Source organism: Sinohyriopsis cumingii, chromosome 16, assembly GCF_028554795.1.
Source record: "Sinohyriopsis cumingii isolate HCF-2022 chromosome 16, ASM2855479v2, whole genome shotgun sequence".
Lineage (NCBI taxonomy): Eukaryota > Metazoa > Mollusca > Bivalvia > Unionida > Unionidae > Sinohyriopsis > Sinohyriopsis cumingii.
Genome location: NC_142976.1, coordinates 83,830,288 through 83,847,095, shown reverse-complemented (window position 1 = coordinate 83,847,095; position 16,808 = coordinate 83,830,288). Strand labels below are relative to the sequence as shown.

At 36.2% G+C, this 16,808-nt stretch overlaps 1 protein-coding gene across 1 annotated transcript in view; it reads right to left on the bottom strand.

Moving 5' to 3' along the window:
* Positions 1-16,808, bottom strand: part of LOC149780916 (Golgi apparatus protein 1-like) — a 220,331-nt gene that overhangs the window by 93,063 nt on the left and 110,460 nt on the right. The window contains exon 15 of the mRNA XM_089938010.1: positions 10,273-10,387. Within this exon, the coding sequence (XP_089794136.1) occupies positions 10,273-10,387 (115 nt within the window). The remainder of the gene's footprint in view (positions 1-10,272; positions 10,388-16,808) is intronic.

The window sequence follows — 16,808 nt, the reverse complement described above, 5'->3', positions numbered from 1 at the left end:
ATCTGATTTCACGCAGAGGTTGAAAATTGTGAAGATCAAACATCTTTGATTTTATGTGCAGATTTATATTAAGAAATTTTCCATGAAGGTCAATTAACTGTCCGGACTGATCAGTAAGTTTGAAATGTATTAGCGATAATCGATAATTATGACAGCATAGATAAACAGGATTGATCGGTTCTTGTACAATCAAATATCCAGGAGGTACTTACGGTGTAAATGTATATAAAATATATCCTTGTTGAACTTGATCTGATTTTGCAAGATCTATTTGATAGCTGCCATCAATTACATCACAAACAAGATTGACTGCGATCGCTGAAGTTATGTTCACAATTCCTGGTGAAACATGATGCCTGCCTCCGTATGGATCATTGTCATGTTTGAGAATAACTGGAGGTGGAGCTATTTTTCTCCATGACTCGGCAATTTTAGTAAAGTTTTCATTGATAATATCATTGAGTGATTTCTTTAGTCCGTCAGTGGCAAATTCTGGTATTACAAATGTTGGTAATTGTTTTTCTGTAATCATATATGATTCTAGAAATAATTGTTTATTTGTTGAATCATAAACTACTCTATCAGCAAAATCAATTATGTTTTTAATAATTTGTTTACTGATAGCTTCGAGATCAAATATAACATGATTTAAATGTTTTATCATTGCAATGATCTGATATTTTATATCATCGCTGTAATGTTGTGTAATGCTTAAAAACAAATTTTGCAGATGAGTAAATATATATCTGAATTCCGAAGTGATTTTGTGAGAAAAATTATTAACATGTTGTTTGTTAAATTTATGTTTATTAGTATTATTATCATAATAAAAAACAAGTCTGATTCTGTGAAATGTTAAAACCTTCAAAATCAGGGGAAATATATCTCTCAGATACCCATGGTTCTTTGTCTCGATATTTAGTTGTTGTTATAAATTTCTTTTTGTTATGTGATAAAATCATCTTGTCACGGTTCTTGTGTTCCGTGATATTCTGGTGCTACTTCAGGCCAACCTAAAACAGATCTAATTGATCACTGATAAATATCAACGGCATAATCTTGGGAATATATTTCAATCGAGGATGATAAAGTTGGTTCATGAACTGAAATGGCTATTTTTGATTCTTTTCCAGTTACTGATTTGATTCTCCGTTGAAATTCATCATTGATTTGTTCGATTTGATAACTGCCAGTAGGAACAGAGATGACTTGCCAATTGGGGGTTCCATCTGGTTTATTTTAATTTGCAAATACAAGTGAATTATTTGCACGTAATCCACCAAATGATGTTTGGCCAACTGTAATATACTCGTAATTGTGCTAGTGCGATTTCTTTTACTGGAATTGCAGTTGGAACGTTGATGTTAAATTCAGGATTAGTCGAACTTGCTGATATCATCATGGTTTTCAATGGAGCTGTGTTCGTTACAATTTGCTGAAGTAGTTCGCCTGATGATATCATTATTATTATTATTTAAATTGGACACATTTGTACCTTTAATGGCAGTGTCATCATGGTAAATTTTAATCATTTCTGAAATCTCAAAATCAGAAATTATTCCATCATTAAGGCTCTTTGATAATAATGATGATAATTTGGAGCATGCTGTTGTCGCTGTGTGTAACTTTATCATATAATCATGCAATTCTGCATTTGTGCAAGTACATATTTTTTGGCAATGATATTGAGAACACCAGCAATTGTTGTTGTAGCTGAAATAGAGATTGTTACAGCTAGTGGCGCCATCATTGTTATCGTTGATAATAACACGGCCGTTCCAGTAGCAACAGCAGACACTGAATAAACAATTACATCAACAATAACTACATGTCTGCGATATTTCTTTATTTTTATTGTGTATTGTTCGACGGTATCTTTTAATTTTGTTTGCCATTCATGTGCTTGATTGTACCTAAATTTTTGAACGTCGATTGAGGTACTCATTATATTTTACTTAGTAACCAAATGAGGTGTTTCAGCTACAAATTCTAGACACCACCAGTAAGATGTTGTGGTTAATTTCTTATCAGCTGTTTCCAGAATAAATATTTCTTTGTTTCCTTTATTTAATATGACAGACACAACTCCAGAAAACTTATCGGCTGAATGCCGCCAGGGTTACGTTGTAAATATCTCAAATTTTGCAGCACTGAACACAGACAGTCTATACACACCAGTGACTTCAGCGGCATGTTTGAGAGTTTTATTTTGCTGTGACCTTGTTGAAAATCCAGATGATACTTTGTATACTATGCTGGTAATCTGTTCCGGAGTTAATCCCGGTGGATTTTAATCAGATTAATTTGTTAACGATCACAGGAATTCCACTTACGACATCTTCTAGTATTTTTTTAATGGTTTCAATGCTCGTCTTGACATCAGAGAGTTTCATGTCAGCGGTCAACGGAGCACCAAAGAATTCCTCTGCGATTTCATCAAGTTTCCTAAAGTTTCTACTGAGATTTTTAAATGTACTTATGTGAACATCATACTCGGCCCGCAACGTGGATAATTTACCATCTACAGTATTGTAGTTAATGTCCATATACTTTTTTGTTGCAGCATCTTCATCAGATGCTGGATCTCTTGAAACAGCTATCTTATTTCCGTTCATGCTGAGTGTGCCTGTCTTCATATCACCAGTGTTCAGTGTTCCGCAAACGATTAGCGCAACGCTTCTTGCAATTTCATTTCTAATAGTTGAATGATATATTTGAGTCTCTGATTCGACCGCCGTCAGTAAATACTGGAATGTTATCCATGGCCGCACCAAGAACTCTAACAATGATATCATTCCATTTGATGTTGCTTGTTTTTAAAACATCGTATTTATCCTGAAAAATAACTTCATCTCGGTCAACTCCAGTACGGTTCATGATATCAGCAAATTCATCTTTAGTTGCGTCATTTGATAAATCAATATCTTTTTTTTCCTTGCCCCCCAGTGATAACACTTGTAGAAGATCTTCCGTAAATATCAACTATTATACTTTAAGATCTGCTTAAAACGACGTGGTTACTTGTATAATCATGAACGACTTTATGAGGTGCATTGGAAGACTTTGATAAGGCATCAAGTACATTAATTACTTCACAACCACATATTGGTGGATCCGTTATTGTTTGTGTTGGTAATGTTGAATACCAGATAGGCATTGAAAACACAAGAGTTTTTATTGTGTTTATGTCTTTTAAAAACTCAAATGGTAGAGGAAGCCCATATAAATTGATTTTTTTGTTGTTGTTTTTCTAGGGTTTAACGCCATTTATCTGCACAAGATAGGCTATACATGACGGCCAGTATAACTGGTGGAGGAAGAACTCTGGAAAACCCAGGAAAGAACCACCGACCCACGAGAAGCTACTGACAGGCTTTCCCACGTACCCATGCTAGCCGAGCCTTGGACTCGAACCCATGCAGACAGAGGTGAGATGGCAGTGATCCGGAACGGTGAGCGTTTTAGACTACTCGGCCGCTTGGGGCCCCGCCCATACAAATTGAAATAAACGATTCCATATGGATAGTAATAATAATAATAATAATGAGGACTTTGTATAGCGCCTAATCTTTAGAAGCTCTAAGCGCTTTACAACATTAGACAACACCTATAAGATAAAAAACATATAATGATATGATTACAAAAACAAACAATATGAAATTAGAATTCATTAAAAAAACATGCTGAGAATATTTAAGGTAGGAAATATTATTAGGTCTTTAAGCTTCTTTCTGCAGTTGAAATAAGTGAGTTTTGAGAGCCCTCTTGAATATGATCACTGTGCCTTTGTGTCTAAGTTCAGTGGGCAATTCATTCCATGTTGCTGGGCCCTGGTATGCAAAAGAACGCCTCCATATGACTTCGTTTTCATAGTGGGAATAATGAGTATACGATTGTTAGAAGAGGAGCGTAAGTATCTTGCTGGTGTGTACACATGGGTGAGGTCGGATAGGTATGTTGGACTAGAGTCCGACAGTGAAACGTAGCACAGAGAACAAATTTTGTGTTTGATTCTGGATCGAATGGATAGCCAGTGCAGGGTACAGAGCAGTGGGGAGGTGTGCTCTGATTGTGGTACTCTAAGTATGATCCGAGCAGCTGCGTTTTGAACCTTTTGAAGTTTCTGGAGCAGACACTGAGATGAACCAGACAGAATTGAGTTATAATAGTCCAGTCTTGAAAGTACTAATGAACACACAAGTGTTTTAATGGCATCAACTGAAAGATATTTGCAAATTGAGCTGATGCGTTTCAGCTCAAGATATGCAGCCTTGCATATGTTCATGACATGTTGGTGCAATGTGAGAGCACTGTCCAGAGTAACACCTAGGTTTTGTACTGACTGTGTGAATTTAATGTTGGTGTTGCTGATATTTATTCGTCTGGAGCTTGTTACAGGTCATCCATGATTTCACATCAGAAATGCACCTCTCTACAATTGCATAAGACACCCAGTGAGTACCAGGTCCTGAATTATCATAAAGATTAATAATACCTGCTTCAAAATTGTTTGCTTGTTTTGGTAATTGGTCACGCATAAAAACACCTCTAAAAAAATTTATATTTAATTTTTTAGCAGCATCAAGTGAATCAAAATTTGACATCGGTAAAAAATCTATCGTTTTTTGCTAACGAAGTGTTCCTGGAAGTCTCAGACCTTTTCCACATCGATAAGGGGTTCCTGGTAATCTTATGCCTTTCCCTCTTCTTTTAAATCCTTGTCCTGTTGCTTTCTTTAATGCCATTCCAGCAGCGGTTCCGATGGCAGCTAACGCGCCCGCTTTTGCCACAGCTGGGGCTGCAGCGGCAATTAATGCTGGTATAGCTGCGAGAAGTGGAAATATACCATGAACTTTAACCATATCTTTATTAGCGCTCTGAGAAAGATGAAGTTGAACTCCCGTTTTTGATTCCAAGGCTTTATTAAAATGTCTGAGTCATGGTTAATGATAATTTGTTTGGACCGCCATTAGAAATTTGGTCATTTTTTAAGTGATATTTTTGTTCAGCATTTACTCGCGAGTTTTGATTGTAATTTTTTCACCTGACCAGAAATCAGAGTAACATTAACATGACTATGCAACATTTTTATAATATAAGTGATTTAATTAATTGTTTTCTACTGGAGCAACAATAACCCTCATTCTTCCACCAACAACTTCAAGTAACATTTATTTATCTGAAAGAATAGAATAACTGCAATTGCTCTGTAATTAGCACCAGCACCTGGATTCACATTAGCTCTAAAGTGTATATCAATGACAGATTGTCTAGATAAATCAAGATGTTCCAATGAAAAATAATAGAACGGATACAGATTTTTAAAATCTAACTGTTATATTTGTAGAACGGTATCTATATTTTGATCACGTCCCATAAATGTCATTAAACGATGATATGCACGTGCTATGTAGTTATTTTCAAAATTTAAAGTTACATCTTCAGATGGTTCTTGATGTCCATTTATCCGTAAAGAAACCTCACTAGTATTAAAACTGTCAAATATCATATGATTATGTTTTTGATTATTTAATCGTTCAGCATTTTGTAAAGCGATGAATATATGTCTTGACACAGAAACTCCTTGATGGGATGCAATATGCCATGTAAATAACCCAACAATATTACTCTGAATGCTGTGGTCATTGTCAACCATGATAGCAATGACTTACCACCTGAATCCATAAAAGAAAGTAATTTTTGTTCTTCACCAAGAAATGGGGTCATTACTGGCATCAATAATGTTGTTGTTGTTGTTGGGTTTAATGCCATTTTTCAGCACACGATAGGCTATGCATGGCGGCCAGTATTAATGGTGGAGGAAGAACCCGGGAAAACCCCGGGAAGAACCACCGACCCACGAGAAGCTACTGGCAAGCTTTCTCACATACCCACATAGACCGAATCTTAGACTCGAACCCATGCAGACAGGGATGAGATGGCAGTGATCCATAACGGACAGCGCTTCATACCACTCGGCCACTTGGGGCCTCAGGAATCCATAATGAAAGTTTAAATAAAATTACTTTACCTTCAGCAACAGCAGCTGGTCGCTAAATAGCATTATTATCATCACCCTTTCTCACAAGTAAAACTGTATGTTTCGCTCCGAAGACAACTTTTCTGACATTTCTACAAAATCTAAAGATATGAGATAATGGGATAGCGCATGAAAATCTTCTACGACCATCTTTCAACATTAATTTACTTGTAGCAAAACCTAAATTGTAATTTGGTCTGGTGTTAATAATGTTTTCAGCATCAATATCAGCAGCGCCTGCATTATTTCTTGGTCATCTTATACTGGTTACTTTCAGGATGATCAGTGTTATCCTTGGCAAACATCACTGATGGTCCAGATGATCTGTATAATCATCTAATATCTTGCTAAATTTATTAATGTTGTAGCAACATCAATGTCTTTTTGAATTGTTTCAATATTTCTTCCATCAATCATGTAAGTGGCACTATCAAATAACGCCATAATACCATTGTTAACAAACCCAACTATGACATCAGCTCCATATGCTGTATTAAGAGGAGCATCTGTTACAAGCTTTCCTTCTAACTCAATAAATGCTTCAGCGGGGAAGAAATATCTGCTTGTATCTTGAACTTGTAATTCGATTTGACCATGCTGGTTTGGTTGTCTTGCATCATAAGAATAAAACTGATAATCATGTATCGAATCATCTTTGAGAACCGGTGCGTTTATATCGAACACCGGAACGGATACACGTTTGAACATTTTATTATAATTGTTATCGTCTAACACGAAGACCACTTCCTGAAATAAAACTTGTATTTGTCGGTAAAATTTCACTAGTTAACTTTGTGGGAACAACTTCATTAGCAGCCAATTCCACTAGTTTTTGATTTGCAGCTTGATTTATTATTTTACTGACATTTGCGGGCATAACTTCAGTGCTGGCCAGTTTCACTGGTGGCTGCGGTTTTCATCTAATTTACCGTGCTAGTCTATCCCTGATAGTCGAGAATGCTTTACCGGCAACATTACTAATTGTGCCAGGAATTTTTTCATGAACAGGTTCAATAGATTTCATTCCTAGTTGTTTTGCAATCAGTATTGTTTTTGGGGCTATCCTCGCAAATAAACCTTTAACAACATCGCTGTAAACTGCTTCATAAGTTGGTAACCATGAATTTACTACCCTGATCATGATTGGTCCAAGCTAAGTATTGTGTATGATCATCTTATTTGTTATTCATTTATTTAATCGCAGCGATCTTTATCACTATAATAATCATCAACGACTTCATCAACGAGAGATTGATAAACATTGATATCCATGATACTGCCTGTAAATAATCTTCAACAAATATCAGATATTTCATTAATGATTTCTGGAGAATTATTTCCAGCACGTTTTAATCCAATCAGAATTTCTAGCCATTCAACATCAGAGAGAACATTGTTAGGACAAGTAACAAAGCCACTTCCTTGAGTAGTCAAAGGAAAACCACTTCCAGTAGCACTAGGAGGATCATCATAAAATTCTTCTTTAGAATCTTTCTTACTTGGTAAAAGAGACAATTTCTTTCTCCGCTCAGTTTCTCTCTCACTCAATTCTTTTTTTTTTGTCTCGCTTTTTTCTTTTTCTTGTTCCATTTCTCTCAACATCTGTTCCCCTTCATTTTTAAATTCTTTAATTGACTCCTGCCTCGGTGAATGATATTGTTGCTGTTGTGAAGGTGGAGAAAGTTGATACGAGGGCTCTTGCTTAAAAGATTTTAACACTCTTGGTAATCTTGATGGTTTTTGTCGTTCTATCTCTTGCTGCGGTGGAGAAGATTGTTGTTGTTGTTCTATTTGTTTCAGTGTCTCTTCATAAAGTCTTTGTACTTCTTCAACAAGACCTCCATATTCTAAATCATCATATCTGGCTTGTTTTTTGTTTTTATGTATGCAGTATATCCATTTAATAAGTTTATCATCACTTGCGCCCTCATAACCAGGTTTTAAAATACTAGATTTATTAAACATACCAATTAATATTTTTTCAGGTAATTCTTTACTTTTAGTATTTTTAATATCTTCGACAAAATCTTCCCTAAATTTTTTAATCATATCAATATTTCCTTTTCCTACTTTAGGTTTAGGTGCAAGTTCTTTTGTCACATCGCCGATTTCAGTACGAACTTTACCAATACCCTCAACCATTTCACCGACAGGTGGAGGTTGTGCGGCAGTTGGAGGTCTTTGTAAAATCTTTTTTGTTTGTTTAGTTCTTCTTGCTATCATTTCAGTTTGCTCAGCAGTTTGTCTTACTGATGGAAGAAGACCTTCAGTAGCTGTTGCAACTCTTTCAGTAACTTTTATAACAGGTTTAAATAACTGTTCTGTGCCTTCTGCAAATTCAACTTGTGCTTCTTGACATCCTTGCAATGTTTGTCTAACAATCACGAACAGAAGAAATTTTTTGATTGCTTCTAGTCTCTCTCAAGCTAATCTAGCAGTGTGAGATTCTTTAGCTGGTGGTATTATTGATATGATAATGATTTAATTATAGCATTAGAGAGGCGCAACCTCAAGTTGGTTCAATTTCGTAATATATTTGCACTCATCTCTGATTTTTCAGTCCGAGAAAAAAATTTAAAAAAATAAAATAAACTAACCCAATTAGAGAAGCCTTAGCTTTATTAGAATATCTTGATTTTTTAAGTTATTTACGCCATTTAATCTTTTTTTTTTTACAAAGGTTTATTTCAGCCTTTGGACCCTTCAAAAAAGTGGTATGTTCACCCTCTCTGCTGCCCATAATTTTAAAGCCAATTTGATCCGCGATAAAAAAAACCACTCCATTTTACTGCTATGCTGGTGACAGAATGTCTTGGATCATTCATGCTAGGCTAAGAACAAATTATAGTAAATTATGATTTATATGTAACTTAAATTATGATTTATATATGAATCATGTATCTAACAATAAGTATTGTTCCTGCAGTGAAATTGAGGATGCAATACACTTTCTTCTACTCTGTTCTAAATATTCAAATCTTAGAGTTCAAATCCTATACACACTCCCTTTTGCTCTTCTTACGACTGAAACATTATTATTTTGTAAACCTATGTTAACCATAGAAAAAAACACAATTATTTTTATCTGTGCAAAATTATATTAAGATGCCCAAGAGATTTAATTAACTGACTGATCTCACAACTGTTTGAATAGCAATTCTTATTAACTCTTACACTATGTATATCAGTTTATGTATATTTTCTGTATCACAGTTTGTACTGGCATCGAGATCACTAATGTTCTATTGTTTGTTACTGTAGGGGGGAGTGCTAATAAGCTTATGATTTCTACTAAATCCCCCATTTCATATATTGGTAAATATTACAAGATTTCTCAAATAAATATGGTTTTACTAACTACACTAATATTGCTAAATTTGATTCAACTTCAAACAAAATTGGTAAAGTCATGCTACTGAAACCACAATCAGCAGGTTAGGCAATCAGAGAGCACAACATCTATAAATGATGTCCTGGAAAGCTAGAAACTCAACTTGTTCAAGGTCTTGTCAATATAAAATTGCTTCCTAAATTTGGCTGAAATACAACAATCTCTGGTATAATTAAGTTGCTGAAATGAAAATTAGGTAGATGGATAGTCAGGACCATCTCTCACAACTCCTCTGGATGACACAGAAATCAATAAATTAATCTCAAGGTCTCATCAACAAAAATTTGCATATCTAATTTGCTTATAAATCAACAATTCACAATAAAGCTATCTTGTGGAATCCCAAATACTGACAGATGTATGGACATCATTGCTATGGGCTCCCATGCCTTCAGTGAGCATTACACCTGTAAATGATGTGCTGGAAAGCTGGAAATTGAACTTGTCAGTATCTTGTCAATATACTATGCATCATACATTTGGCTGAAATCCAACAATGTCTGATGGAATTAGGCTGCAGAAATGAAAGGCAGATGGATAATCAGGAGCAAAAGCTCACAGCTCCTCTAAATGACACAGAAAGATGTAAGTCAATTTCAAAGTCTCATCAAAATAATTTGCATACCTAATTTGCTTATAAATCAACAATTCACAATAAAGCTAACTTGATGAAACCAAAATAATGACAGATGTATGGACATCATTAAATTAGGTCTCTAAGGACTTCATAAAGTGGGGCCATCTGTGGCCAATAATTTTACTGGCATAGGTTCTACAGCATACAACTTGAGATATCCAAGACAGTTCCTTGTTGTGATAAGTTCTGTATATTTATTCTTACCCTTCTAAGAACCTCCACTTTCAACTGCTTGCGACACTCATGAGGAATCCGGTGTTTGCTTTCAAGCAGGATATCATTGCGGACTATTTCACTCAGGCAAGACACAACTTTTGATCTGAATGTAAGAAGTATTGTAATGACAAATTTTTTACAAAGTTCTTTAATGAAAATGTTCCTTAATTCATAAAGGATAACAAAATCTCAAAAATGTACATAACTTTCACTACTGTCAGTATTAACTCTTTTGAACTGCAAGTTTTATACCGCTACAGATATCAAGAAATTTGTAATCAGTAGGAAGGTTACTTAAACTACAATTTCTCATGGTCAGCTGAATGTATGGCCAGACATATGAATACCAATGTCTGGATTGTTCCAACAAATTTTACCCCCAAATTTCAGCAGTATTGATTATAACGGATATGAAAGGCCAGAGAAAACTCCAAAAACGAAATTTGCATGGGATACTCTGATCTCCACAATAAACCATTGTAGTTTGAAAGAAAAAAAACTGGTAAAGTCTTTTTTAAGATCACTGTTCTGCGAAATGCCTCATTTCAGTGGTGTCCATTCACTGATGTGACACTTATATATCCAACTTGAATTAACTTGAAAAACTTCAACATTATTGAATATGATGATGTCGCCATCAACACAGGTAAGAAAAATATACAAGCTGAATCCGAACAATTTCCCATAAATAATTTCCACTAAGGACATCCTATTAAAGCCATATTTGGATCAATAAAGATTTCACTTTTACTCCTCAGCTACAAATTTTCATAGATTCATAGCTGCCACAAACCACAAGTTTAAGAGCGATCTCTAAAGGCAATGTTACAAGGTAGTAGCTTATGTGATGCTTTCCATATTATTATCCTCTGACAATTTCGAGGCCAAGCTCATGCCAAATATGTAAGAAATTTTAACTTAAATAAGGCAGATGATTACTGTGTCCTTTCATCCCTTATGTACTTAAAAGTAAAAGACACTATGACAGAGACTGAAAAGAATGAACTTTCAATTTGAATTTCCTGTAAAGTTGTCACAAAGGGGAGAGTGCACAAGACTAATTTCTGGAGTAAAATACATTTCTTTGTTAATACTTACCTTATCATAATACAATAGAAATACACCCACTAACTCACAAATCCTGATCTCCCAAGCAAAATGGTCATCTGACTACCAAGGTGTAAGTCAGTCTAGACTTGTATCCACATGGAGACAGGACTGATACTAAATGGGTTTGTCATTAATTGTTACTTACACTCATCCAGGGATGTAACTGCTGGCAGGGTTTGGAAAGGTGTGCCCATAAAATGACTGGGTCCATATTATCAAAGAATATCATTTTACTCTAAACACTGGTTAATTATACTGATCATTACATATTCGGAGAACAGGTAACTGGAGGCAAGAGTTACAGCCCCTTATGCCCAGCTGACCCTGTCTCTGCTCTCCTAACATGCATAAGACAACTTTAAGTTTCATATGAAATATGGGCTAGAGTTAGCACATAGTTCTGAATGGATGTGGTTTAGTGAAAAAGTTGCCACCCTCACATATCCAGCAGAAGCATCATAACTTGCATGACACAAAACTACTGAATGACTTGGGATGGCAGCCTAATTTACTGCTGGTATAGTTTTCCCCTAGGTCAAATTGTGACTCCGTTTGGATGGAAGTTCTGTGAGGTAAATGCCGTCTTCCATGAACTAGATTTACTTGAGTAGCAGACACATTTGAACCATGCCAGTGGTAACCACTCTAACCTCATGAGAAAATATGCACAAGAAATGCCAAAGACTTAATTTTCAAGACAAATCTATATTCACAAGATGGGTGAAGTCCTTGCTATGGTATGTAATATCCTCTCCTTTATGAGGGCGAAACATATCCAAGTTCATGGAGAAGTAGCCCTTTTTAATTGTGATGAGACCTAACTTCATCTTGAAAAGCATATTGTTGTGGTACTAAGAGTTTAAAAAAGAAATGTCTGTTAGTTGGGTTTTTTGTTTTAAATGCCAACAAATTAATAGCTATATGTTGAGGAAATGGCAGCTAAGTACCTTTCCCAAGGAAGTACTGGGCTGGGCCGGAAGGGTAGTGAATCCTAAGTGATAAATGATCTCTATTCACACTGAGGACATAATTATCCACTTCCCCTCATAGACTTCCCAAGCGGTGGACTGTCTTTCAAATAGAAACCTGGATTCATATTTGATTCAGCAGGCAAATAAAAGTTTTGAGAATCTCTGATATTAAAATGTGGTAGCTAATCTGTGACACTTCCTAATTTAGGCGAGTAATCATTCACATTTTCTTATTTCTGCATGACTGGCAATCTGAGGGTAATGGGAATGATGTTTAGCAAAAATCATTTCAAATCTGGAAAAATGCATTGGCTACCCAGGCTTTCAGACCTGCTGGTGAGACAAGGATTATGGTGATGGCATTCCACTTCAATAAAAGGACCAGAAGTAACAATTTCAGTTGGTGCTGGTTTGACGGAAATCCAAGGGGCATGGATAGGCTGATTTGTCAGGATGGTGAGTCTAGAGACAACTTGAGCATGCCTGGTATGTCAAAGACTTCAATGTAGATTTGTCAACAGACACCATTTTTAGAAAATCCCATTTGGAAAAGCGGAGGTCTGGGGAATGGGTTCTTGTTTTCTAAATTTAAAGTCAATAGTCATGATAACAAGAAGAATGTGAGCACCCTTTTTCAGATAACATTTCCTACCATGACATAAGGTGTTTGACATGATCTAATGGCATTTGATATGGTATTCATCTCAAGGAAGTTGATATGTATTGACTGCTCCTGAAAGGGCCACACTTGGAAGGAGGGCATGAGATGGGCACAGGTGGCCACTGTGCCAATATCCATGCAGACAGTGGCATCTGGCTTTTGATCCTTCGGCAGTATACCTGCCATAGAACAGAAGTCATTTCACTGACCGAGATGGAACATCACATAATCTCAACACAGATTTGATATGTAAAGTATCCATTGCTAATGAAGATGGAGAGTGATGAGGTGGGGGTGGAGTGTGAACCAGCTGTTCAGGGCGCAGGGATTTTCAACTTTGAAAGGAAGACTCAGGAAGCAAAGAACTAGGATACAAATCTTTAAGTCTTCACGTTGAGGGGAGAGCCACTGGGGTTATCCCAAAGAGACATTCTAGAGGCAGATAAAACTAAAATTGTTTTTAGCCCCACCCCATATGAAGAACCCCACTATCAGAATAACGGCAAAATGGGTATGACATAATTTTTTTAAAAAGACTGCCAAAAACAGAAATTAGGTCAAAAATGGATGTTTTCTGCAGATATTGAATCTTTGATCACTGGATTGGCACAAGGTTTACCCTTCTGGCACCCTATTTTCTGGATACGAAATTTATAAGTAGGAAGATACAGGGTGTGGTCTGAGGATGGCCTTGTGATCGTCTTGTATCAGCATGGATGTGGTGAGGAATAATCCTCTTTACATAAGCTAGAGATTATTGGATGGCATTAGAGAATGAATTTGTTGGGCGGCACAATTAGGCATATGAGACAAATGTGAGACTGACTTCAGGAAATAAATGGGATTTAAGCTACGTTCAGGTTGCTAAAATAGAGCCATCAAGACCAAATGAAGACAATCATTTTGACTTTGCAAATTAGTTGTTGCATATCAAGCAGTTTCATGTCTATGCACAAAGATGAAGGATTCAACATTCCCAAGCCGTGATGTCTTTGTGATCATCTGGAACTGCAGTGTAAAAGATGGGTGTATGGTTTAAATAGCTGAGTGGAAATTTATGGGAAGTGTCACTGTGCAAAGAAAATACCTGCTGATGCTTCAAGATACCTTTTCAAGTAATGCAATATGTCTGCAGCTTGACCTGACTAAAGAAGATGTTTTAAACAAAAACAATCAGGAAATTATTTCCACCACCTACTGTGGTGAGATCACCAAAAGTATACAATGATGAAATCTGGCTATGACCCTTGTAACAGAGCAGCAGAGTTACTAGGCACACTTGGAAGGTAACCAAATTTCGTGTCTCTATCTCTAAGGACATTTTCGTACAGAAATGGGAAGAAAATTGATCAGTGACCCTGATCTTGATAAAACTGATGCAATGAAATACCATAAAATAGATAACACAAATGTACCATGGTTCACCCCTGAACCTCAAACATCTTTTAAGATATAAAGCAGAAACTAAACTAAAATAAAATATACAACTGTGACCTTGACTCAGAAGAAAGGACTAATGTTATAGAATGAAAATGACTAATGTTATAGAATGATAGGAAAGTATAATGAAAAAAACACCCCATAATATATTAACACGTGACCTGAAACTTAAGATTGGGCCACCAATGTGGTATGTAACACCTCTATAAATGATGTATAAATCACAGTGAGGAAGTGAAAGTATTATGGAAATGTTAAAAAACTGACCCATGACAAGTGTGAAGATACGACCAAGAATTCTGTGCATGACATGAAGTGAAAGAATGATAAGGTATTAAGTAAAAAGTTTCATCCCTAAATCTGACGATACAACTGCCAGAGCAGAACACAACATGCCTTCTAATGATCATATGTAAGTATACAAACTTTCATTCCTAAATCTCAAACAGATCAAATGTAATAGAGTGGAATGGAAAGTGTGGTGGAAGTCTTAAAAATACTGAGCAGTGACAATGACTGAAAACAGCACCTCAAACATGGTACACGACACACCTTCTATTTATGATGTGCATGTATGCCAGGTTTCATGATTTAATCACAAACAAATCTTACGTTATAGACTGGATCCAATGTGACTCAAGAAACACCTAATGATGATGTACACATGTACTAAATTTCATCTCCAAATCTCAAATGGCTGTAAAATTATTTAGTGGAGGGAAAGTGGAGGAAAAAAAATAATACCGAATCATGACCTTGATCTCAAAGATAGAACACCTGATGTGGAAGGTTGTTGCTGTTATAGGGTTTAACAACATTTTTCAGCACAAGATAGGTTACACATGGCAGCCAGGATAAATGGTGGAGGAAGAACCTGGGAAAACCCCAGAAAAAACACCAACCCACGAGAAGCTACTGGCAAGGTTACTCACACACCAGACCTGCCAACCCTGACGAGTCCGTCTCAGTAAGGCAGTTGATTTTCTTCCGTAACATTGACCAGTTTTCAGTAAGATGTAACAAAATATAAATAACTCCTACTGTAAAGCTGGAAAATGTAATTAAAAGTTTGACGCAACGATAAACATTATGTTCAACTGAAAAGTTTGTCAAGTACGTGTAGACTTTATTTACCCCAGGTACAGTTGCACAAAATCTAGTTCCAAACCCTATGCAGCTCAATGGCTTGTTGTATCTCTCAACTTGACATAGTTCCTGGAAATTCTTCTCTATTTCACATGACAACGGCAATCTTATCTCCCACCACGAGACATACTCAAATTGGCACGTGATGTCCAATAAACGTAATTGTGTCCTTTCCAGCTTTTATTCACAGGAATCTGAATACTCCTTTTTATTCTTCTGTGTTGATTATCAACACTTTTCTAGAAGCTTATTTTCAATTTCGTCTTAAACATGCATCTCTTTCTGGATACAATTTAAAAAAATTCTATAATCAACAGTTTGATCATGCAGATGCTTAGCATGAACAAATAGGTACAGTTTAAAGAGTCTGGGGTGCTGCTGTAAAGTTTGTCTGGTTCCCTGACTAATTTCACTAAGATGAAACCCGGATCCAAATAAAACACGGATGAACCAAATGTCCTGATTTTTTGGCAATGATAATTTTTCTGTAGATTTTGCTAGTATGCCTTAAGTCCGTATTTTAAGGGTAATTGTTGTAACACTTACAGCAAAATCATAAGAGTTGGCAGGTCTGATATACCCACACTGGATGAGCCCAAGATTTGAACCCATGCAGACAGAGGTGAGATGGCAGTGATCCATAACGGTGAGTGCTTTAGACCACTCGGCCACTCGAGGACCCGATGCATAAGGTAACACACCTTTTAACTGAGGATATATGAGTATACCAAGTCTCATTTTGTAACTGCAAAACAGTTTTCAAGTTATAAAGCAGACACTAAAGTGTAATGGATCAATGATGAAGAGATGGTGACTATGACCCTCCAATTATGAAAAAAGTGTGGGTGACAAAAAAGTTGGGCTTTTGGGATTTTTAAAAAGAGATGAGGTGATTAAAAAACTCTGTATGAGGCCATTCCATTGATGGAACAGGAAAATATGGAGGCCTGAAGAATATTTTGTGATGTGGAGAAGGCTGGATCTTCCCAAGACAATGTTTTTTCAAAGAAGATGGTGCTTGTGAACATTTTATTGAACTGAAATCAATGGGCTGGCAAGCTAACCTCTTGTAAATGTAGCAAACAACCTGTGAAGCAGGATGTAAAAAAAATAGGGGAGTGTGTCCATGCTGGGACAGGGTGATCTCCAGGCAATATATGCCAACACCCAGAGAGTTATAAGCATAATTATTACTA